Source organism: Nicotiana tabacum, chromosome 11 (assembly GCF_000715075.1).
Source record: "Nicotiana tabacum cultivar K326 chromosome 11, ASM71507v2, whole genome shotgun sequence".
Taxonomy (NCBI): Eukaryota; Viridiplantae; Streptophyta; class Magnoliopsida; order Solanales; family Solanaceae; genus Nicotiana; species Nicotiana tabacum.
Window position 1 is genome coordinate 45307391 of NC_134090.1, and position 23004 is coordinate 45330394.

The 23004-nt window shown below is 37.6% G+C and overlaps 1 protein-coding gene across 3 annotated transcripts; it reads right to left on the reverse strand.

The window, feature by feature from the left end:
- Positions 1–474: 474 nt before the first annotated feature.
- On the reverse strand, positions 475–18538 carry LOC107781573 (protein ACTIVITY OF BC1 COMPLEX KINASE 8, chloroplastic). 3 transcript variants are annotated; one of them, XM_016602300.2, is made up of 21 exons: positions 17882–18538; positions 16343–16478; positions 15418–15584; positions 14419–14539; positions 14214–14314; positions 13730–13828; positions 12913–13023; positions 12610–12689; positions 12294–12363; positions 6408–6481; positions 6242–6311; positions 6046–6134; positions 4396–4520; positions 4021–4101; positions 3874–3934; positions 3694–3748; positions 3507–3605; positions 3310–3399; positions 2914–2973; positions 2680–2803; positions 475–1227 (listed from the first exon to the last, which is right to left on the reverse strand). In XM_016602300.2, the coding sequence occupies exons 1-20, from the start codon at positions 18362–18364 to the stop codon at positions 2687–2689; spliced, it is 2289 nt and encodes a 762-aa protein (XP_016457786.1). In that variant the 5' UTR covers positions 18365–18538; the 3' UTR covers positions 475–1227; positions 2680–2686. The 3 variants fall into 3 exon arrangements, 2 of the variants coding, with proteins under 2 accessions (XP_016457786.1, XP_016457785.1); XM_016602299.2 differs by having other exon boundaries at positions 475–1247; positions 17882–18537; XR_012696540.1 differs by having other exon boundaries at positions 702–1227; positions 4021–4151; positions 4307–4520; positions 17882–18537.
- Between the last annotated feature and the right edge of the window lie 4466 nt (positions 18539–23004).

Here is a 23004-nt window from a genome sequence, read left to right on the forward strand (position 1 = left end):
GAAGAAATGCAATGTTTCTTTCACTATTTTTCATTATGTAATCTAAAATCGTTAATCCGTGAAAATGAAATATTCCCAATATATCAATATATTCGGTTATAAATTTGAAGCTCATATAAAAATTGGTGATGAGATAACAAAACACCGTGGAGAGATGGGGAACAGACTCTACACGGGCAATTCAAATGAGTCAATACACTGATATCTTCACTTTACAGATAGGGTTTGTGTGAAGATGTCAACCTTTTGAGTGAAAATGTTAAATTGTTTTTAATGTTATCTAGCACATGGTACAGCTCAAGCACTTCATCCAAAGTATGTTTTGTCCGACAATGATAAATAATAAAAAATGAGTTTAAAGGACAGAAGTTTAGAGGATCCACCATGTTGGTGGATGAAAGAGGAAACAAGAAAGAATTAGATTCTAGAGACACATACCATAAGATACTACAGAAGATTAAAAATGAAGCAACATAGGAAAATTCTCAGCTTATAGTGATATAAAAATTACAAAGTTCATATGGCAATCATCTCCCTGCAGTTTCGAGGTCAGTCACCTCTCACTATTTGTAACTTTTAAATAAGTTGAAATTGTATACATACTCCAAGAAGTCTTCCTACCATCTGCTCCTTAATTGAAGTATACTTATGAGATGTCTTCCAACATTGTATTTTTTGACGTTCTTGCAATTCAAACTAAATAGTACAAATGATATACTAATACAAATACAAAAAACCAATACAAAGTACGGTTAGCTCAATGCCATCTTTGATCCCTAGAGTACTTTTATGACATTGCTTCTCACGTTGTATTATACACAAATTTAAGGGAATCGAACTCCACGAATAAGGTTGAAGGTAGACAAGGCTAACATTAGTTACATTTATCTCCTAGATTTTGTATACCTATACACTAAGGCTATAGAAGGTCAAAATGGGTATTATACGACATGAATTATTTCTTCCTCGGTCTACTTCACAGGAGTGCTCGCTAGTGGAGATGGGCAAATACAACAATCTGTTAGGCCAACAAAATTAGAAAGTTAACCTCCACATTGGAAGCCTTACCACGTGATGCATCTTAAAGCTGAATGACAAAACTGGCAATTCTTGGCCATGGGCGTGCTCTATAAATACTCAACGATCCGTTGAGTCTCCTCCACGTTATTTCTGCTTTTTCCAGGATTACTGGAATAGCAGTTCCCATATATGATCTCCCAGGGTAACCTGTGAAGTACAATGGCCAACTGTAACACGATTCCAATTTAATCAAGTTAGAGTAAGCATAAACATTATTTGCACTTTACATGTAGAGCAGAGATGTCTGTTAATTTGTATTTTATGTTGCTGTTTCGCTTAAAACTGCAGAGATGATCATAGAATGATCTGTTCACAGGACTATCTATTTTTTCTTTGGATCCCAACCCTCTCAGGCCAAGCAATCCAACAAAAGATTGATAAGAGAAATCATATATACCAAATATTAATATGGAAATTACAAAACCAACTTAACATATCCACACTGAAATAAATGAAATCTGTGCCTCAACAACCTCAGATACTCTTTTCTTTTTTGCTAATCTATTGTATGTATATCCAATAACCGAGGATTGGAAAGAAGTTCTATCATATTAAACAAAAGAATGTAAGAAAGTTGTGTGCTAATTGAACAGCTAAACGTTCAACCAAAAAGGAAAAAATTGAAGATCCAAAAGAGAAATCTAACATGTGCTACTAGACAAACTTTTGGAACACATAGTGAAAAGGATGAAGCTCCTTCCGTCATGAAAAATTCTGACAATCATTAAATTCATCCATATTATGCTCTAGAAAAAATCTATAAAGTGTTAGCCCAGGGGTTTCACATCTCTATATTATACTCTAGGAAAAAACCAAACTTCTTTGGAATTTTAATAAAAAATATGAATAGTGATTGCGGCTATTCTTGTTTTGCAGGATTGATTTATCAAAGGATGCTTATTGATTAATTGAGCAATTAAAGGAAGATCCAGACTTCTAAGGAAAATGAGGATCTGAATAAGGAAAGAAGTACCAAGATTAAGGAAGAGAGCTAGGAAGAATCTTTCTTCTTCAAACTTTCCTCTTATTGAAATGCTCTTTCTGGAATTTTGCTATTTGAACCCTACTTTTGTTTGCACACTTGTACATGTACTCAACCCAAAAGGATATATAATAGAAGCTTTTTTTAGGTTTAATCAAAAAGCCTTACACATGTTTAGATGAAGCCCATGAAAAAGAATTTTTACAGTAATTTGTTTCTATCCTTCATGAGTCAACTCTTTTACTTTCCACTTGGAGGGGTAAGTTATCTATCAAAATCTAGAACTGCAAAGCCATAAATCTGATTAATTGCGTGAAGACCCAAGTTCTATTGATTTTCAAGTTTTAATATGGATGCATTTCTCCCTATATCAAAATGTCTTACTGACTCTACCATTATAGAAGCATCTGAAGCTTAACTTTAATCATCCTTGAAATTATTAGTAGCCAATACCAACTCTAGTACAAAAATGTAAATTACCTGAAAAATCTTCTTACTTTTTAACTTGTGATATAGAGGTAGAAACTTTTCATGTAATGTAAGTCACTAAAGGCTTCATAAAATTTAAGAGTTTTTCCGCCCCTATGTCAGTCCTAAATTAGAGAAGAGTTGCTCACCATTTGTTTAAGCTGTTCCAGTGATCAATTTCTCTCGTTCATCCAATTTCTTAACTTTCAGAAGGCCAAAGAGGACTTGGAACCCAAAGAATGCACAGACAGCATATGCTATAATAGAAGGCATCTGAAAAATGAAGATGTGTGCAAGTTACACATCAGTATGGCAAGAGAAAAACTTAAAATATACAAGTGAAGATGCAATACTTATTAAAAAAAAAAAGATGCAATACTTACACGGATGGAATTGAGATACAACATTGTAGCTAGGTTAACCAAGCTTCCAGCTGCAACTGCCTGTTGAGATGAATATACAAACATATGAGATAAAGACCCGAGTCATTAAGAATTGAAACAATGAGAAGGCAGAAAGTGCAACAAACTTATGTGCTTATAGATATTATTTCCACCTTTAGTCAACCTCTCCCCCCCCCCCCCCAACCCAAAAAAAAAAAAACCAGCAAATGGCCCAAAAGGCAGGGTCTAAGAGAAAGCTCCATTCCACAGCATTACTTTATCTTGATATAGAAGACTAACACAACAAACATGTTGTACATTTCTTGATTAAAAGAGTACATCAAATTTCACATGAAAATTAATTTGAAAACTGTACCAGAGTGTATGACAACTTACACTTCCAATTGTTTTCTGGACAGCTGCAACACGTTGGAAAGCCCTTTCAGATTCTAAAGCTCTAACCCGAAGCTTAAGATCACCTTGCTCCTGTAAGGATATCAGAATAAGATATAAATGGATAAAATACTAGACTGAAAAAATATGGATCTGTGATCAAATTTTAATTTAATTCTAAAATATTGCATGATATCTACCAATCGCTGGATGATTTCAGCAAGTCTCTCAACTCTATCAGCCTGCCTGAACAAGTTGTAAAATGCACGAGATTGTCTATCCCATCTGTTCCTGAAGTCCTGGAAGTCAGAAAGATAAATCATTAAAACTTAAGCACAATATGAAAAACAAAACTTGCATATAGTTTCGAACTTTTATTAGGTTTACCTTTAGCACAACTTCAACACCAGCTTCACGAAACCTAAGCAACTCTAGAGCATAGCTATATAGCAGCGTAAAATTTTATGTTAGAAAAGGAGAGAAAAATTACAAAACAAAACAACAACAACAACATACCCAGTAAAATCCCACTCAAAAAAAAAAAGTTCTGTATCGTGCTGTACTCACGGTTTGGCAATCTCAGTGATATCAAATCGTGGATCAAGACCCTTTCCAATGCCATCCAGAACTGATAATAATAACAGTTTCTGTTATAAGAAGTTGAACGCCATAAGCAGTACAATTATAAGGAACGGTAAGCTGGGACGGAAGTACCTGAAAATGCTCTAACCACAAAAGTGAATGTGGCAGGAAACCGGAATGGCTGATCTGCTGCAATGCTTAATAGATCTTCACCTGTTTGTGAATAAAAAGTATGAAAGGCTATGAGCAAAGTGAATAGCTAACTAGCATCTGAATATATCTTCTAATTTTACTTGTTCCTTCTCTTTGCCTTTTACCTCTTATGGCCCGGGGGGAGTTGGGGTTGGGAAAGGGTGGGGACCAAGCAGTAAAAACACGTTGGTTTTTTTCGTTCCCCTGAAAACCCCCCAGAACGCACCGAAGTAAAGAGGACAAAGGAATAGAACAAGCTAACACAAAAAAGTTTGATACGTAGACCAGACAAGGAAGATACGACAAGTGAATTACCAATTGCAGCCAACCGTTGCTTCTTTTTCTCCATTTGTTCCTCCTTGCTTAATGGCTTTTTGAACCCAAGTTCTGCTTGTGCCATTTCTCTCTCCTTTCTTTGTGCTGCAAGGCGCTCTTCAAAGCTGCAAAATTTCAACTGTTAAGCTTCAATCAATTTAAACACTTACAGGAGGAGTTATTATTCATCAAGGTCCAAAATAGCTCAGAATCAATGTAGCTTAGGTTTTAGTCACAGTTAGCCATGAAATGAGAGTCAAAATGACATTTTTGCAGTAAAGGACCTGAAATTCGACACACTTTAGCTGATTGGAGGGAAACAGAAAGATAATAGAAGAACTGAGGGGAAAAAGGGGAAAGGATTTACTACATTTCAAGTTCGGTCCAAATGTTGTAAATCATGTGAATGATGATGCACATTACAAAGCACCTTGTGAATAGAAAGTCTAAAATAACTCAATCAATGTAGCTTAGGTTTTGGTCACAGTTAGCCATGAAATGAGAGTCAAATTGACACTTTTTGCAGTAAAGGACCTAAACTTTAACATACTTTAGCTGAATGGAGGGGAACAGAAAGATAATAGAAGAAATGGGAAAAAAGGGAAATCATCTACTACATGTCAAGTTCGTTTGAAATGATGTATCAAGTGAATAGCGAACTCCGAAGAAGCCAATACACATGCGGAAAAGAAAGATTCACATTAGCTGGTGTTTCTTGTGTAAAGGAGCAGGAGTGGATGTTAGCCACCTGCCCATCCACTGCAAAATGACTACGAGGTAGTGGAATCTCTTCCAACAGGTTGTTCAAAGGTAGGTTGGAAATGCCCACAACTCTTAAGGAGCTTCTCAAGTTGAAAATTGAGAGGCAGAAAGGATCAAAGAAAACGAACATGGAATATAAAACCACAAGCTGCGATGTGGAGTATATAGTGCAAAAGAAACCGATGGGCTTTCCAAAGATCGGAGAAGGCCTTTTCGTTCAAGCTAGTTTCCGTTTGCACTTTGTTGCATCATATAAGAGATTCCTATTTGTATAAATACAGGTTGGCACTTTGTAGGAGGGAATGCTTGCCCTATAGTTGATCGGTGTATACCTCTAGTATACAGGCTTCATCATTTTGTTGATAAAATCTTATTACTTGTCAAAAATAGAACGATCCATCTCTCATAACCTACCTGTTGGAAATTTTATCGAAGATGGACCAAATTTTTTACCCGAAGAAGGAAAGTTCCTCCGAGTATATCTATTAGTCACATCTTGAACACAAATATTTAGGGGGGCTAACAAGTTGATGTACAACACATAATCCAAGATAATAACTGATTAAGAAAAAGAGATAAAGGTAAAGAGAGGAAAAAGAAAAAGGGAAAAATCCCTTTGCCGAAACAAACACTTCTCATGGATTCTAATTCACCAGTTTGCAAACAAACTTTACACTTCATTAATGTATACGAGAGCAGAGCCTAAACAAATATTCACACACCCCAAACCACATCATGGACATCAGCCCACAATCTCAGGTGTTACTATAAAGGACGAACTGATTAGTAATTTAAATTCTGCCGACAATGGGCTTAATTTTGGCAGTCTCAACATTCAATTTCACTTTTAACAATATTAAAGTTGACAGATATGATGCGGGCAAGTACCTGTTAAGGAAAAACTGTGCAGTTCGTCTGACAGCAGTCATGTCACCAGTAGGCACCAGAACACCCATTTGAATCGCTGCTTGCACGACCTGCATTTCAAAGTGATCTTTAGCCAAGCATTTATGCGGGTAGGTAGAACAGTGACAGAACAATAAAAGAAAGAAATAGCAACCCTAGGAACTTTAAGTGTGATCACCTTATCTGGATCTTTCTCATAAACTCCATAGAATGTTTCCAGCAATCCTTCTCTAATATTAGGACTTATGCTGCAACATGCTAGAGTAAGTGAGAACTGACAAGTTTTAGGTTGGAGAACTTCAGAGTTATTTATATTTCTCAGATGAAAAGGTTCAACTATATACCTTCCCATCATTCCAAAATCATAAAAGATCAGCCTTCCGCCATTGACATCATCCACAGCTATATTTCCAGGATGCTGCATGAAAATTAAATAAACACCAACTTTCTTTGAGAAACCTTCATTTCGACACTTCACATATATGAGAATAAGGGTAAGATAAGTAGTAAGATGAAAACAATGTTCAACTTATAAATGAGTAAATACATCAACATCTTAAAATATTGTTGAAGTGTGTGACCATCTCATCTAAAAGCTTAAGTTGTATGAGAAAGCACACGTTTGATTGCTTAATTATGTCTTCAACATGCCCCCTCACGTGCAGGCATGATTCTCTTTCATAAGTCAAGCACGTGGAAATTCCTTCTAAACCAAGACCTCTATCTGCTCTAAATACCATGTTAAGAAAAGTGTGACCATCTCATGAAAAAGCTTAAGTTGTTAGAGAGAACGCCCTTTTAATTACTTAATTTTGTGTTCAACAAATACTAATTGGTTGGTGATGTCGTTGGAAGGTGAAGCTCCAAAGGTATCTCTCTAAATTAGTTACTTGGTCCTATCCTAGTGAATGTGGTAATTACCAAGAGTTAACGAAATAACTTTCCTCCATCGATCAACACAAGCTTCCATTTGCAGTTTATACCGCTCGGGAGTTGAATGGTTAGTGTTAGATTTCCCACATCAGTGGTGGATGGAGTAATTAGTCTCCTTATACGGTCTTGGACAATCTTCACCTCCTGACCTAGCTTTTGGGATCGAGTTAGGCCCAAGATCCATTTTCTTATCATGGCATCAGAGACAAACACATCCCAATTCTTGGTTTACCCGATGTTGGGCCCCATATTGTCCACGTTCCAGATGTTTGGTCCTGGACGTGTTGTGGGCGTTAGATTTCCCACATTGGTGGTTAATGGAGTAATTGGTCTCATTATATAATCTTGGGCAATCCTCACCTCATGAACTAATTTTTGGGGTTGAGTTTGGCCCAAGGTCCATTTTCTTATCAGTTAGAAGGAATCAAACATGGTGATGCAACCAGGTAAACAATGAGGATGCAAATTAAATGACAGGTAGAAGGAAAACAAAGGAAGGAGGAAAATTCATATACCAGTTCATTGAATATCTCAGACGGAGAGATCTATTGTACGTTGTTATTCGGTTACAAAGTATGTGTTAAAGAATGAATGTAGACATAAAGAATTAATGTAGACAGATTACTTGTACTATACATAAATAGAATAAGTATTGAGATTTGATAGCAGATTTTTAGGATTTTCCTTTTACTTCTTTCCATAGTTAGGATCCTATGTACATGTATATACATGTATCACTTCATGGAATAAGATACCAACTTTGATTCTTCCATACCTTGTTTGTCACATGATATCAGAGCCGGTGTTAAGTTTGAAATCCGGCCGAGAAATAAACGGTGTCACTGGAACTTGACCGGTTTTAGGAGAGTCTTTTGGTCTGGCGAAGTAACTCACCATCAATCCTTTTGATATATATGTTTCCAGAATCTGGTGATCGGATTCATTGTTTGTGAAGCCCACGCACCGGCCGAGGAATTTTGACATAATCTGTCTCGACGGCGCGTGAGGGTGCGTGAGAGATCGGTTGGAGACTTGGTTCATTGTTCCTAGGTCACATCATTATTTTCAGTGTGTGTCTGGTGGTTTCTACTCGACTGACCACAATTTGAGAAGGCTTTCTTGCTCCCAGAAGTGTTGCTCATTAACAGTCTCATCTGAAAGTCCCAGGTTATTAATTTCCATCTAACTTTGTTCCTTCCATCTTGATTTGGTCCTTCGCAGCTACCTACCTATTGGAATCTGAAGATAATCTAGTATTTCTTATTGTCCCTTCCAAGACATCCCTTCTAACTTCCCTATTTCCAAAGGAAGAAAGAAAGGTCGAAAGCTCCCCAGTAGAGAAAGTCCTACTATAAGTCTTGAATTGACTACTCTAAACCTGTTCGTGGAATTCTAGCATAGCAGCCTGCGGAAAAAGCTCTAGAGCCCCTACTCCTAAGTTGGAGCAAGGTTCTTTTAGTGGTGGAATATACTTCATTATTCTTAGTTATATTTCCTGGTGGAGTATATTACCGGTTTGTGTGATTTGTTGGTGCATCATTGGTTCTTTGGTTTGGTCATATTTCTAGTGGAGTATATCTTTATTGGCTATCTGCTTGGAACTTAGTTAATCTCTTCTTGAATATATTTCGTGAGTTTTATTAGAATGACTATATACAGTAAGCAAGGAAGAAATAGTGTTGCAATTCTTAGTCCAGCAATCTTGGTCTCAGATGAGTTTCTTAAGTTCCTTCAATATTATAAATCAATGAAGGAATCTTTTTCAGTTACTGCTTTTGCTGGGTCAGATAAGACATGTCTTATCACCTTTTCAAATAAATGGGTGATTGATTCTGGTGCCACAAATCACATGACAGGTAATCCGAATGTTTTTTCTAGCTTTCGATCACACAAGGCACCCTCTTCAGTTACTGTAGCTGATGGAACAACTTGTAGCAGTGTTGAATCTGGGACTCTGGGACCAACTTCCTCTATTACCCTGTCATCTGTATTAAGTCTACCAAACTTGGCCTTTAATTTGATTTCTGTTAGTAAAATCACTAGAGACCTTAATTGTTGTGTAGCGTTCTTTCCCAATCATTATTTGTTTCTAGATCTTATGATGAAACAGATTATTGGTAAAGGATATTTATCTAATGATCTCTATATCCTTGATGAATGGGAGCCACAGTCTATTGCATGCTCCAGTATCGTGTCTCCTTTTGAAGCACATTGTCGATTGGGGCATCCCTCTCTGCCTTTGTTGAAGAAGCTCTGTCCTCAATTTCAAAATATTTCTTCATTGGATTGTGAGTCATGTCGATTTGCAAAATATCATCGCATCTCGTTAGGTCCAAGGGTTAATAAGCAAGCCGAGTCAGCTTTTGAGTCAGTTCATTCTGATGTTTGGGGACCGTGTCCTGTTGTTTTTAAAACTGGGCATAAGTATTTTGTCACTTTTGTAGATGATTTTTCCCGGATGACTTGGATTTACTTTATGAAGAGTCGCTCTAAAGTGTTTACTCACTTTTCTGCCTTCTGTGCTGAAGTCAAAACTCAATTCAATGCTTCAGTGCATATTCTAAGGAGTGATAACACTAAAGAATACATGTCAGAGTTATTTCAGTCCTACATGAGACAACATGGTGTACTACATATGTTGATACACCCTCTCAAAATGGAGTTGCTGAGAGGAAGAATAGGCATCTACTTGAGACAGCTCGGGCACTTTTGTTCCAAATGAAGGTTCCTAAACAGTTCTGGGTTGATGCGGTCTCCACGGCTTGCTTTTGTATTAACGCATGCCATCTACTGTTCTTGGTGGCAATATGCCTTACAGTGTTCTTTTTCCAAACAAGTCATTATTTCCCGTGGAACCTAAGGTGTTTGGAAGCACATGTTTATGTTCGAGATGTTCGACCATCTATTACCAAGCTGGATCCCAAGGCATTGAAGTGTGTTTTTCTTAGTTATTCTCGCCTTCAGAAGGGGTATCGGTGTTATTCTACTGAACTTGGCAAATATCTAGTGTCAACTGATGTAGTGTTTTCAGAGACTATACCATTCTTTTATGCACCTCCCATCTCTACAAGTCAGGGGGAGGAAGATGAGTGGCTAGTATATCAGGTTACCCGTACTTTGACAGAACAATCAGATGATGTTTCTCCATCTCTTGCCTTCTATCGAGCACCAAACTATTCTGCCTTCAGCACCTGCTCCAACTGTGTTAGCAAGAACACCAATTGTTCAAGTTTACTCGCGGAGGCGAGAAACAAATGATACAGGTCCTGCATCAGTTCCTTCGTCATCTGATCCTCTTCCGCCTGATCCTCCAGAAGACCTTGACCTTCCTATTGCTTTACGCAAAGGAACACGTACTTGCAAATCCACATATTCTATTGCTAATTTTGTTTCCTACGATCACTTATCCCCTGCGTCTAGATCTTTGATTGCGTCTCTAGACTCCATTTCTATACCCAAAATAGTGAAAGAGGCTTTGAATCATCCTTGATGGTCTGAAGCCATGCTTGAGGAAATACATGCCTTCGAGGAAAACCATACTTGGGATTTAGTGAATTTACCTAGTGGAAAGAAAGCAGTGGGATGCAAATGGGTCTTCACGGTCAAAGTTAATCCAGATGGTTCTGTAGCGAGACTTAAGGCCAGACAGATGGTTCTGTAGCGACACTTAAGGCCAGACTTATAGCCAAAGGGTATGCTCAGACTTATGGAGTAGATTATTCTGACACCTTCTCTCCGGTTGCCAAACTTACTTCTGTCCGCTTGTTCATTTCTCTAGCAGCTTCTGAGAATTTGCCTTTGCATCAATTGGACATTAAGAATGCCTTTTTTCATGGTGATCTTCATGAAGAGGTGTATATGGAGCAACCACCTGGTTTTGTTGCTCAGGGGGAGTACGGGAAGATCTGTCATTTGAAGAAGTCCTTGTATGGCTTGAAGCAGAGTCCCCGGGCTTGGTTTGGAAAATTTAGTGAGGTAGTTCAAGAATTTGGGCTGAAAAAGAGCAAATGTGATCATTCAGTCTTCTACAGGCAATCAACAGCTGGATCTATTCTCCTGGTTGTATATGTTGATGACATTGTTATTACCGGAAGTGATTATGCAGGAATCTCTTCTCTCAAGTCTTTCTTGCATACTAAGTTTCATACGAAAGACTTGGGACAACTGAAATATTTCTTGGGAGTAGAAGTAAATAGATGCAAGAAGGGGATTTTTCTATCTCAGAGAAAGTATATTCTTGACTTACTGGCAGAAACTGGTAAGTTGGCTGCCAAGCCTTGCAGTACTCCAGTGGTTCCTAATTTGCATCTTATGAAAGATGATGGCGATCCATTTAATGATCCAGGTAGATACAGGAGGTTAGTTGGGAGATTAAACTATCTCACTGTAACTCGTCCAGATATTGCTTTTGCTGTAAGTGTTGTTAACCAGTTTATGTCCGCTCCTATGGTCAAACATTGGGCAGCACTGGAACAGATTCTATGTTACTTAAAAGGAGCCCCTGGACTTGGCATATTATACAGCAATCGTGGGCAATCTCACATTGAGTGTTTTGCAGATGCGGATTGGGTTGGATCCAAAATTGATAGAAGGTCTACTACCGGCTATTGTGTCTTTGTGGGTGGAAACCTGGTATCATGGAGAAGTAAGAAACAAAATGTTGTATCTCGATCCAGTGCAAAATCCGAATACAGGGCTATGGCACAGACTACGTGTGAGGTTATGTGGATACATCACCTTCTCACGGAAATTGGGATAAAGCATACTACACCAGCAAAACTTTGGTGTGATAATCAAGCCACTCTTCATATCACCTCAAATCCGGTGTATCATGAAAGGACAAAACATATTGAAGTTGACTGTCACTTTATTCGTGAGAAGATTCAGGAAAACTTGATTTCTACTAGTTACGTGAAGACAGGAGAGCAATTGGCTGATGTATTCACAAAGGCATTAAATGGAACTCGAGTTAATTATCTTTGCAACAAGCTGGGCATGATTAATATCTATGCTCCAGCTTGAGGGGGAGTGTTAAAGAATGAATGTAGACATAAAGAATGAATGTAGACAGATTACTTGTACTATACATAGATAGAATAAGTATTGAGATTTGATAGCAGATTTTAGGATTTTCCTTTTACTTCTTTCCATAGTTAGGATCCTACGTACATGTATATATATGTATCACTTCATGGAATAAGATACCAACTTTGATTCTTCCATACTTTGTTTGTCACAGTATGAATTGTAAGTCATACTAGAGCAGAAGAACTATGAATGTCAGTAAGAAATCTTACTGGATCAGCATGGAAAAAGCCATGAGACAGGATCTGCTCCAGATAGGATTCAACCGCATACCTCCCTAACCTGATCAACAATCAGGAGAAGTGCAAATGAATATATTTTCAGCCCTATAATAACTACTTAGTACCTGCTCAATGTTGCTATCAGAGATACAAGAATGAATTGACAAAACACATCCAATTTTTGCGTACTTCCTGTGAAGCAACATGTATCTCTGACACGGTTACAGCACCAGTACATGGACAAAATTGAAGGATATGGGTAAATTTACAAATTTCTACAAATTGAATAGCATAACTTTGAGCTGACCTTTTCCTATCAACACCCAATTGATCTAAGGCTTGTATCCTGTTTATTTTAATGCCTGGGACATACTCCATTGTCAAAACCTGAAAGCAATGAAAAATATCATTCAAGTAAAATGGGGTATGGAAAGAATTCAATGTTAATAAGTTAAACCATCATGATCTATGTTGCTCGGACTCTCCGAAAATGTCGCTGGGTGCGTGTCGGATACTCCAAAAGTAGTGTATTTTTAGAGAATCCGACACGGGTGCGGCAACATTTTGAAGAGTCCGCGCAACATAGATCATGATTACTGATTGTTTGAACCTGTGGTGTGGTATATTCCCAGTATATCGTTGGGACTTTCACATAATCCATGTTCTTGAAGTTACTTGCAAACAGTTCAGCGTTAGCAGCTTCCTTAGTGTAATCAATCTCCTGCAAAACTCATAAAATAACATCTCTTATTAGAAAAACTTACAGCTTGAAAGATTAATCAAGTAAGACAGCAACACATTGATCCTGGAAAAGATTCAGCAGCATTTGACTATTGAAGTAAATATCAAATAAAATAATAGCACCAGAATGCAGGTCAGTCAATCACTAGAGAAACTTATAAACTACTTCAATTCAAGATTGCCAGTTGATACAAAGCCATAAAATACAGAGTTCCTTGATGACCAGTTGTCATCGTTTAAGCCCTGAACTCTAATTGGTAAATGAAAACCTACTGATGAGACATGACATCCCAATACCCTTTTTTCTTAACATACCAATACCTTTTTTCGTGTTAACGACCAATAAATTTAAATTTCTTGAACAGATGATGCTGATTCAGAATTAATTTTTTTGAGAAGGATGCTGATTCAGAAATAATTAAAACTCTGAAGTCAGTCAACCAGAAAAGCTTTTCCCATGAAAACTTATTTTTGGCAGACCTCACCACTAGATATATGTCTTTGCAATGGAACTTGTACAAACAAAAATGGCAAGCCAATGAGACTCCAAAATGCAAAAAGAATCAAAGATAAGTAGGAAAGAAGAATGAATCTTGAAGTCCTTTTACAAAGTATTAATGAATTCATGATGCTAACTGACATGCATGCTCACTTAGTTATAAAGAAATGATTAATTGACAAAATACCTGATACAAGACACTTGCACATTCATCATAGATTGCAACCCAGTCTCTTTTTGCACCATCAGATTTAGGATCTATTTTCTGCAGATATTCAGCTATCACCTGCAAGAAATATGTCATGTAAAAAGAAGGTATGTCAAAATGAATAACTTATTTTTTGAAACTTAGAAGTAACAGTGATCATATCCATGAATAAAAGCCACCGCTCGTGCGAGTGTTAAGTGCAGAATATCCTGGAGGGGTGTCTTATTTCATCATGAAAACTAGGTCATAGCACCAAGCATATGGATAAATGACTTGAAGTGAGACTTACTCCGACAAAAGTATGGAAGTTAGATGGGGAAAGTCTACGAAGAAAAATCAGAGAAAATGGGCTCTATCTATGCAGTCAATGAAGATATGATTATAATTTATATCATAGCGAAACAATTACACAAAAGAACCAAGGGTTAAATGTAAAGATACATTTAAGTTATCTGAAACTGACCCTCAGGTTTTTAAGATCGATATCAAAAAGATCCTTAAGACCGGGCCTCTGTACTTTTACAACTACTTCCTGCCCATTCAATCTTGCACGATGCACCTGACCTGCATTATAATATATCAGCGTTTTAATATTTTATCTTGTAATACATTGAACAATGATTGGTAGAATGAAGGATACATTTCCATAACACAATCACAAACATTACCAAGACTTGCAGCAGCTATTGGTTCACGGTCAAATCTTTCAAATACATCACCCAATGGGCCCCCAAGTTCTTCTTCAACTATTGATACAGCAGTTTCCGATGGGAAAGGAGGAACTTGATCCTAAACAGACAGAAATTAGCCTTGCAAGTAAATAATGCAGGGAAAATTAACTATTTATAAGAAAAAGAATAAAATATGTTGCAAAGCAACAGGAAATGACAGAAAAATAATAGAAATCTCAAGAGGAAACAAAGGGAAGGTACACTGCAAAAAGATAAAGATCAGCAATCAAGCATGCTGCATCCAGGTGAAAATCAATCTACCGCACAGCATGTGTTGCTAGTTATATAGGCTAACTTTAGAAGTAAGGTTAATATGCTTTCAGAATATAATATACTTCAAAGTTAGTATATCCCATCTCAGGGACTATGGATTTCAGCAGCATAATTGATTTATTTTTATGTTGATATCATCTCAAGTATTACATATTTAACGATTTGTCTAGGGATCTTATACTCCAACAACGTGCCTAGTCTTCCTCTTTATCACATTCTGTAAACTAGTGCAATGTATATTTGAGTCAGGTTTCTTGCACACAGGTAATTTTTGTTGCTAGTAATCTGTCAAGCTTCCATGCATTGCTAGTCTCTGTTATTCGAAATATTGCAAGATCTCTGAGGAGGAACATATGAGCAATGCCCGAGCTTGAGAAATTATAAATCATCTCAAGAAAATAGTAAACAACAGGAAAATAAACCATATTTGGATTGGCAAAAGTAAATAACAAGCTATATATATGACAGAACTGTTCATTTTGGTACCAATTTCTGATGATGAGGCAAGATGCCCAGCTTATAAAAACTGAGCAAAACATGTCTTCAAACTTAAATAACAACAAGTACACCTCAATCTTCAAACTTTATTGAAGATATCAAATTGTGGTAAATGTGTGTAGTAGAGGATTAAACATACGGTAATTTGAGCAGGGCATCACCAACCTGAAGCTCAGACAACTGATCAACATACTCCTGAGCAAGAATATCCACCCTTGTTGAGAATTGCTGGCCAATCTTGATAAAAGTAGGACCTAATCTCAAAATAGTTTCTTTTAACCACCTAGCGAGGACCTTTCTCCGCTCAGCTTTTTTCGCCTCTGTCATTCCACCTGCATCAGACAGCTCCTTGTATTAGTTACCGTAAAATATGCTTTTTCATATTATTACTGAGCCATTGATTTTGTGGCCAATTACAATTTGTTTTTAGTTTTATGTCAAATCTCCAAGAGATTTGAAAATAAAACACAACAGCTCTTTGCGAGGTAATTTTCTTCTATTCAATTTGTAAAGGATTATGTTGAATCACTGAGCATATCAGATTGGGGTGGCAATTATTGACTTTCTGAAGGTGTAATAAGTATATCAACAATTATAGATAGGTTATCATCGTGGAGTTTGAGGAAAAGAGATCAAAATTAAGTATAAAGGGAAAAAATGACGGGCACAGTGGCAAGTAGATTCTTTAGGTGTCATGGTAATCATTTTCTGTCCATAGTCTGTGAAAAGCTTAGTTTGTGGATCCCAATATGTTCAATGTAGGGAAAATTTCTACTTTTAGAATCAGTTTGGTAATATCTTCTGTCCATCAGTTTGTGGATCCCAATATCTTCACTTCAATGTAGGGAAAAGTTCAGTGAGGAAGCAGAAAAAATGAAACGCTAAAGTGCTATTCATGTAGATCAGTTGAAGTGAACTTTGAGTAGTTTTCTGTTTTTTCATAAAGTAGCATTATGCCATATTCCTTACTGTTTCTTGTTGAAACAGGTGCCAAAAAGCAGAGTATTTTCTTGTCAATATAGCAAAATTATGGTTTTTTCATCATCCTGTCTTTAGCTATTGTGAAATTTGGGTTATCTCATTGACCAACCTCGATAAGAGAACTTTTGATTATTCAGCCAAGCCCTAAATAGAAAAGTGAAAACAGATCCCCATATCTCCAAAGTCCTTTGAATTGTTGAATATGTTTTGAATCTGTTCCAACGGCCTCCAGGCCGGACAGAAACCTGCAAAAACCATTCAGCATTGTCAAACAATCTGGCTTCCATCCAAAAATAAAACAGAGATCACAAGAACCCATAAAGCACAGAGGCTAAGCTGTAAATTGCAATATTGTATATAAACATTTGAAATCCTGCTTTATCATTTAGTTTCTTTCCAACTGCAACCAACAGATCTAATACTCATTGTGTAAACCAGAGTCTCCAAACCCTTTCTGGTCTAATTTTGAATCCCCTCCTGCATCATGTTCTCGGTATATTTCCCATTACAGCAAGTGAATAGATGTGAGGTTGATATAGTGACCTGGTTAGCCATAATCTTAATATAACCAGTCCAATAACTTGTCAACTCACAGCCAGGACGATCTTCATCTTATACCTCTAATAAGAGAAGCTCACTATTTCATCCAAAAGGCCAGTAAGAAACATTTTCGGCCATGTGTTATAATTCTCGTCTTCAAAAGATTAGACAAAGTGAGAACATAGAATTGGCCTTTGTCGCTATGAGATACTGATGATAGAGCACAACAACAGGAACCATCACACATGGCACTAGTATTAAGTCCATGCATCCCCATGCAAAGTATAACAACTCTATGACACCACCGTCTTATTCTCTTATTATTCTTCCTTTCAATACAACCAAATATAGCTACATTTTCCTTTCCTAAGTCATCCTCATTCTGATGCCATATCTATACAACAGTTAGTTCAGCAATATTAGCCACCCCAACTAGTTCGGGCTTGAACTATATCAAGAAAAGAAAACAAGTTTGAGATTGTTGTGCAGTTGTTGTTGTGTTGATCAAATATGACACCGATTAAACCAAACCTCATTGTGTAAATAGGGAAATGAGGGTCAACTAATTTTAAGTAATACTCGATTTAGCTAACAGTCATTGACTACCTTCAAACAAAAAAGCTTCACTATACATACAAGTCATTCTGATTGTAGCAACCATCACTGCCAGCCACCCCAAATAAATTTGGGATTAACATCGCTATGCACTTAAATAAAACAATAGATACTAAAAGTAGAAATTTTCTAGAACAATAACCACACTAGTGAAACATGCACAGACACACACCCCTCCACTTGATCATTCACATAAAACCAATCAGTGTCAATCAACTATGCCTCAACCCCAAAATGCTTTGGATTCACAGTATCAAACTATTTCAACGCCGCTGTCAACATTATTCACATAAAAACATAACTAAAGCACTAAAGCAGGACCATCGTAACAGTCGCAGCAGGTTAGAAATCTTTAGTTAAAATTTGAGGGAGCGCCAAAATTAGTAACGACCTCAATCCACCCCCTCTTGTGTCATGTGACTGTCTAAATCAACAACATTTGAAAAAATTAAATGCTAGTAAAAGTATAACCAAAAATAGCTAACATATATACCTGAACTTGATCGTTCTTCTTAAACCAAGCGTCTTCTTGTCCAATCTCCTCTACACTTTTCTTCTTCTCCTTCTTCTCAACCACCTCTTCCGCCTTCACCTCCACAATCTCGTCCCTACTCTTCGCCGCTACACCATTCCCATGCCCATTCCCATTCACATACTTCATCAAATTCTCATTTTCACTCTCACTCACACCTGCACTACCATTCGTGTACTTCTCCACTAACAATGCACCGTTCAAATCATCGATCTTCTTCACACTTCCATTCACACTACCGTTCACTTTCCTCACCAATTCCGCATCCCTCTCTTCCACCACCGCACTCTCTTCTCTCTTCACCGCCTTAATTCGAATCAAACTCCGCCGACGCGATGAAAACCTAGAGAGCGGTACACGGAAGCTTCTAGAAGCTGAATTTGAACACAGAAATTTGAGCTCTGGTAGAGTTGCAGTGGAAAGTGTAGCTGAAATACTCGCCATTTGTGTACTGTATGTGCATGCAAGGGAAGAAATAGATATAGAAACTGACTTATGGAATATTCTAGAACTGAGTTGCCATAGCTTTACTGAATAGACTCGGAGCTTTGGAGGAAGAAGGAGGAAGTAATGGCGGAGATAAAATGGGAATATTATTTATATGTTTTCCTATATGAAATTTATAATGTGGAAGAAAATTGTATTTTATGGTGGAAGAGATGCCACGTGGCAAGAGAGATAGGTATGGGGAGAATATGGAGAAATGTGATTGGTTAATGGGGTCTCATTAAGTCTTAGCCTTAGGTATGCAATGCTTACTGTACCTTTTGTCTTCTAATATCCTTGTTGTGTTACTCTTTTTTCATTAAATTATTAATTTATGGTTTTTTAAGGACTTTTTTGACATGGTTTTTTTTTTACGAGTGTAAGAGGAGTTACGTGTCAAGGGTGTTACCAAATCTTAAGGGCAAGTGAAGTTAGCGTGGAATAATAAGAATATAATAAGAAATTTATCTCTTACACATAAAATATTTAAATATATTATTTTCTTAATTTTAAAATTATAAAAGGACATGACGTACAAATAACACTCAAATTAGCCAATTTGGATCGTAATGGCCTTCTAGCTACTAGAATTTAAAATTGTGATGGTACGATTTAAGTTATTGTCACGACCCAAACTGAAGGGCCATGACTAGCACCCGACCACACTTGCCGAGCACCAACGTACATTTCATCTAACCTTCATTATTATCTTTTAAGGCTGACGAGATCAATATAAATGGTATACCTAGATCATGGACAACCAGCAATAAAATATGACGGCATGAACATACATAGCAGGGGATGACCAGACAATCAAGAAACTACGTATAAGGTATGAGCTACCACGCTACTATGAAAGACTATACAACAAAAACTAGCCGACAAGGCATACCAAACTATACATGAGCCGACACCTGTCTATGAGCCTCTAAAAGAACATAAGTGTTGCAACATAGCCGGAACATGGCCCCGACATACCCATAATGTCTATAACAAAAATTGCATACCAAGACCAAGGCAAGTCCGGAGAAGGGATCTCGCCAATCACCGCTGAACTGGACAGTCTACTGTGGTGGGGGAGCTGCACCTGCCTGTCTATCAGGACCTGCAGCACGACATGCAGCGTCCACAAATAAAAGGACGTCAGTACGAATAAAGTACTGAGTATGTAAGGCAAGGAACCATAAATACGATCAGTAATGTAAGCAAGGATAGAGAATATACAACCTGTAACATCTTAGTACCTCTGAGGGCTACTTACATGAAATGCATGATACATATGTATAAATACATAAACCTTTAAAGCATTCGCCTCTGTGGGCATCATTATCATCATATCGTACCCGGCCATAATAGGCTCGGTAGAATCGTACCCGGCCACGTGGAGCTCGGTAAAACCCAACTGATCAGTGGTTGCACAATAGGTGTCGTACCCGGCCAACTATAGCGTGGCTCGGTAGAGTAAAATAGATACATATATATAATGCATGCTCGACTCATGGAATCACATTCTAAACCTTTCGGAGTGACATAAGGTCGGTATCCTCTGTACACGTTATTAGGACTAACTCTTCACTATGAACCTTATAAGAATCAGGAAGTACCAATAACATTGAACATAAGAATAAGAGAAGCAACATTAACATCAATCATTCCATAAGAGGGAAAACAATGTAAGTACTGCTAGCTTCTAAGAGTAGAGTATCTTTAGAAGCTCGTTCATTACATTATGTACAATCGGAGTCGTGCAAAAGAAGGAAAGGGATAGCCTCACATACCTTGTATATACTGCCCCAATCTCAAGCTATGAAATTGTCAAAACTCCTTAGTCTACAATAAGAGAAACGATACTATCGTTATCATTTAAGCGTCATAACTATTATGTATCGACCACAACCTATTTTACGATGAAACGGACAGCACCTCCCCTATATATATGACCTCACACCATTCAAAACAGTCACCAAACAGCCCAAACAACATCAATAATAAACATATTGAGCCTCCCAAAATAGTCCACACATAGCCTAATCACTCCATACATACGACGACCACCGTAGTCGTGTCAAACAACCTGGAAATGTTACGAATAACTATCAGCCCATAACCCTACATATATATGGTGTTTCTCCACACCCTTAATCCTCCAAAACTCCACAAGATAGTAGTAAAATACGCAGCCCAAAAACAACGCAAAACAGTCCACAAAACAATAACATTACTACCAAGCCTTTCGATATATATCTCACAAGTTCTAGCTTCAATGGCTTAGCCGCAACTTGGATAATCTTAAATACATATAGAGTAAGAGGTTCCTTACCTTTATACAGAAAGAAAAACTCCAATTTGACCTTAAATTTCCATGAAATATCCCTCCAATGCTGCCACAACAACAAAAAAGCGAAACTAGCGATCAATTAGTGTTTTTCGGCACTAGAATCATTTTAGAAGGCTTGAAATCACCTAGGATTGATATTAAGAACATGAAGGAGTATTTACAGAACATAAACCCTTTAAAACAACCACCCACACGAGCTGAAACGACACAAAAATGAGCAACAACAAGAAGAACAAGAGACTTACTAGCGCCACGGAATTCCCGACACTTAATTTGTGTTGTTTGCCCTTTTTTTGGGTCTTGAATCTTGAGAGAACCTTGAGAGGATGTTCCTAGGGTTCTAAGGTCTGAAAATAGTGAAACGAAATGACTTAAAATGGGTTGGAGGCATCCTATATAGGTCCAAATATCTTAAACCGACTTAGTGGGCCCCATAGAGAGGTGCTTGGCGCAGTCTCGCGAAAATGCGAATATCTCTCTACTCCGAGATCGTATCGATGAACGGTTTAATGAATTGGAAACTAGACTCATAGATCTTTAATTTTGTTGGTAGATAACCCCGTAATTCCTTGTAAATTATGAGAAAAGATTAGAAACATTTGACCTAATGTTTAAGTAAAATTATGAACCTAAGTTGCGACAACTTTTGTCGACTTTTGTTTCATAACTCGTTTGACTTCAAGACTTATGATACGGATATTATATGATTAAAATACCTTCATAAATGACCTCTTGAGTGTATTAAGCACTGCTAGATTACCTGAAAATTCGAGTTACAACATCCTTGATTCGTTTAACTTCTAATACTGGTTAATCACCCTTATACACTCTTGTATCACTTAAGACCAATAGGATTGACTTCTTATCATCTCAAAGATAATTCCTTCTTGGATTTATGTTAAATAATATATGGCATGAACTAACACATGTGGATATGGGTTGTAACACCCTCCCCCCCTTAGGAACATTCGTCCTCGAATGTAAGGGTTTATGGGGAGTTTAAATCATCGTGGATTCCAATGGAAATTTCCGATCAATTTTCCCCTATAAAATGGTCACTAGCAAAACTTGCAAGTAATTAATCCCAACATATGGCTTCACAAGGCTACACAAAGCATTGTGCGTATTTACATTATCTACATATCACCATTTTGTATTAAGGTATTAAGGAGGAGTATTCTCAAATTATTGCTTACCTCATTGAGCCGTTTCACCTTCCAATGTATTCTGTCTTCCACCAGCATTCTTGTTATCTTTATTTTGGAATAAGTAAGGGTATTTAGACTTCATCTCCTCTTCTGTTTCCCATGTCATTTCTTCCATATTTTTGTTCCTCCACAATACTTTGACGGAAGCTACATCTTTTGTTCTCAGCTTGCAGACTTGCCGATCTAATATCGCCACTGGCACTTCTTCATATGATAGGTCCTCTATAACTTGTACATCTTTGATAGGGATGACTCGAGAAGGGTCTCCAATACATTTTCTCAACATAGATACATGGAATACCGGGTGAACAAATTCCAATTCGGATGGCAATTCTAACTCATAAGCAACCTGTCCAATCCGTCGAAGAATTTTATACGGCCCGATATACCTTGGACTCAGCTTACCTTTCTTCCCAAAACGCATAATACCCTTCATTGGTGAGATCCTCAGGAAAACCCAATCACCAACCTCAAACTCTAGATCACGACGTCGGACATCAGAATAAGATTTTTGCCTGCTTTGTGCCGTCCTCAATCGCTCCTGTATCACTTTCACCTTCTCAATAGCTTGGTGAATCAAATCTGGCCCATATAATTCTGTTTCACCGACTTCGAACCATCCAACTGGTGATCTACATCTCCTCCCGTATAGTGCCTCATATGGGGCCATTTTAATACTGGAATGGTAGCTATTGTTATAGGCGAATTCTATGAGTGGAAGATGATCATCCCAATTCCCCTTAAAATCTAGAACACATGCTCGTAGCATATCTTCCAGTGTCTGAATGGTACGTTCAGCCTGTCCGTCAGTCTGTGGATGAAATGCAGTGCTGAGATTTACCTGTGTGCCTAAACCCTTCTGGAAAGACCTCCAAAAGTTAGCCGTAAATTGAGCTCCTCGGTCTAATATAATAGATATGGGCACACCATGAAGCCTAACAATCTCCTTGATATACAACTTCGCATAATCTTCAGCCGTGTAAGTTGTCTTTACTGGCAGAAAATGGGCACATTTTGTAAGTCGATCAATTATCACCTAGATGGAGTCAAAC

Excerpts from the sequence above, each read along its gene's own strand:
- LOC107781573 (XM_016602300.2), bottom strand. The coding sequence starts at position 18,364 with ATGGCGAGTATTTCAGCTACACTTTCCACTGCAACTCTACCAGAGCTC. Across the intron at positions 6,135-6,241 it reads ATGAGAAAGATCCAGATAAG|GTCGTGCAAGCAGCGATTCA; the intron begins GTGATCACACTT and ends TTTGAAATGCAG. Across the intron at positions 2,974-3,309 it reads TCCAGAAAACAATTGGAAGT|GCAGTTGCAGCTGGAAGCTT; the intron begins GTAAGTTGTCAT and ends TCATCTCAACAG.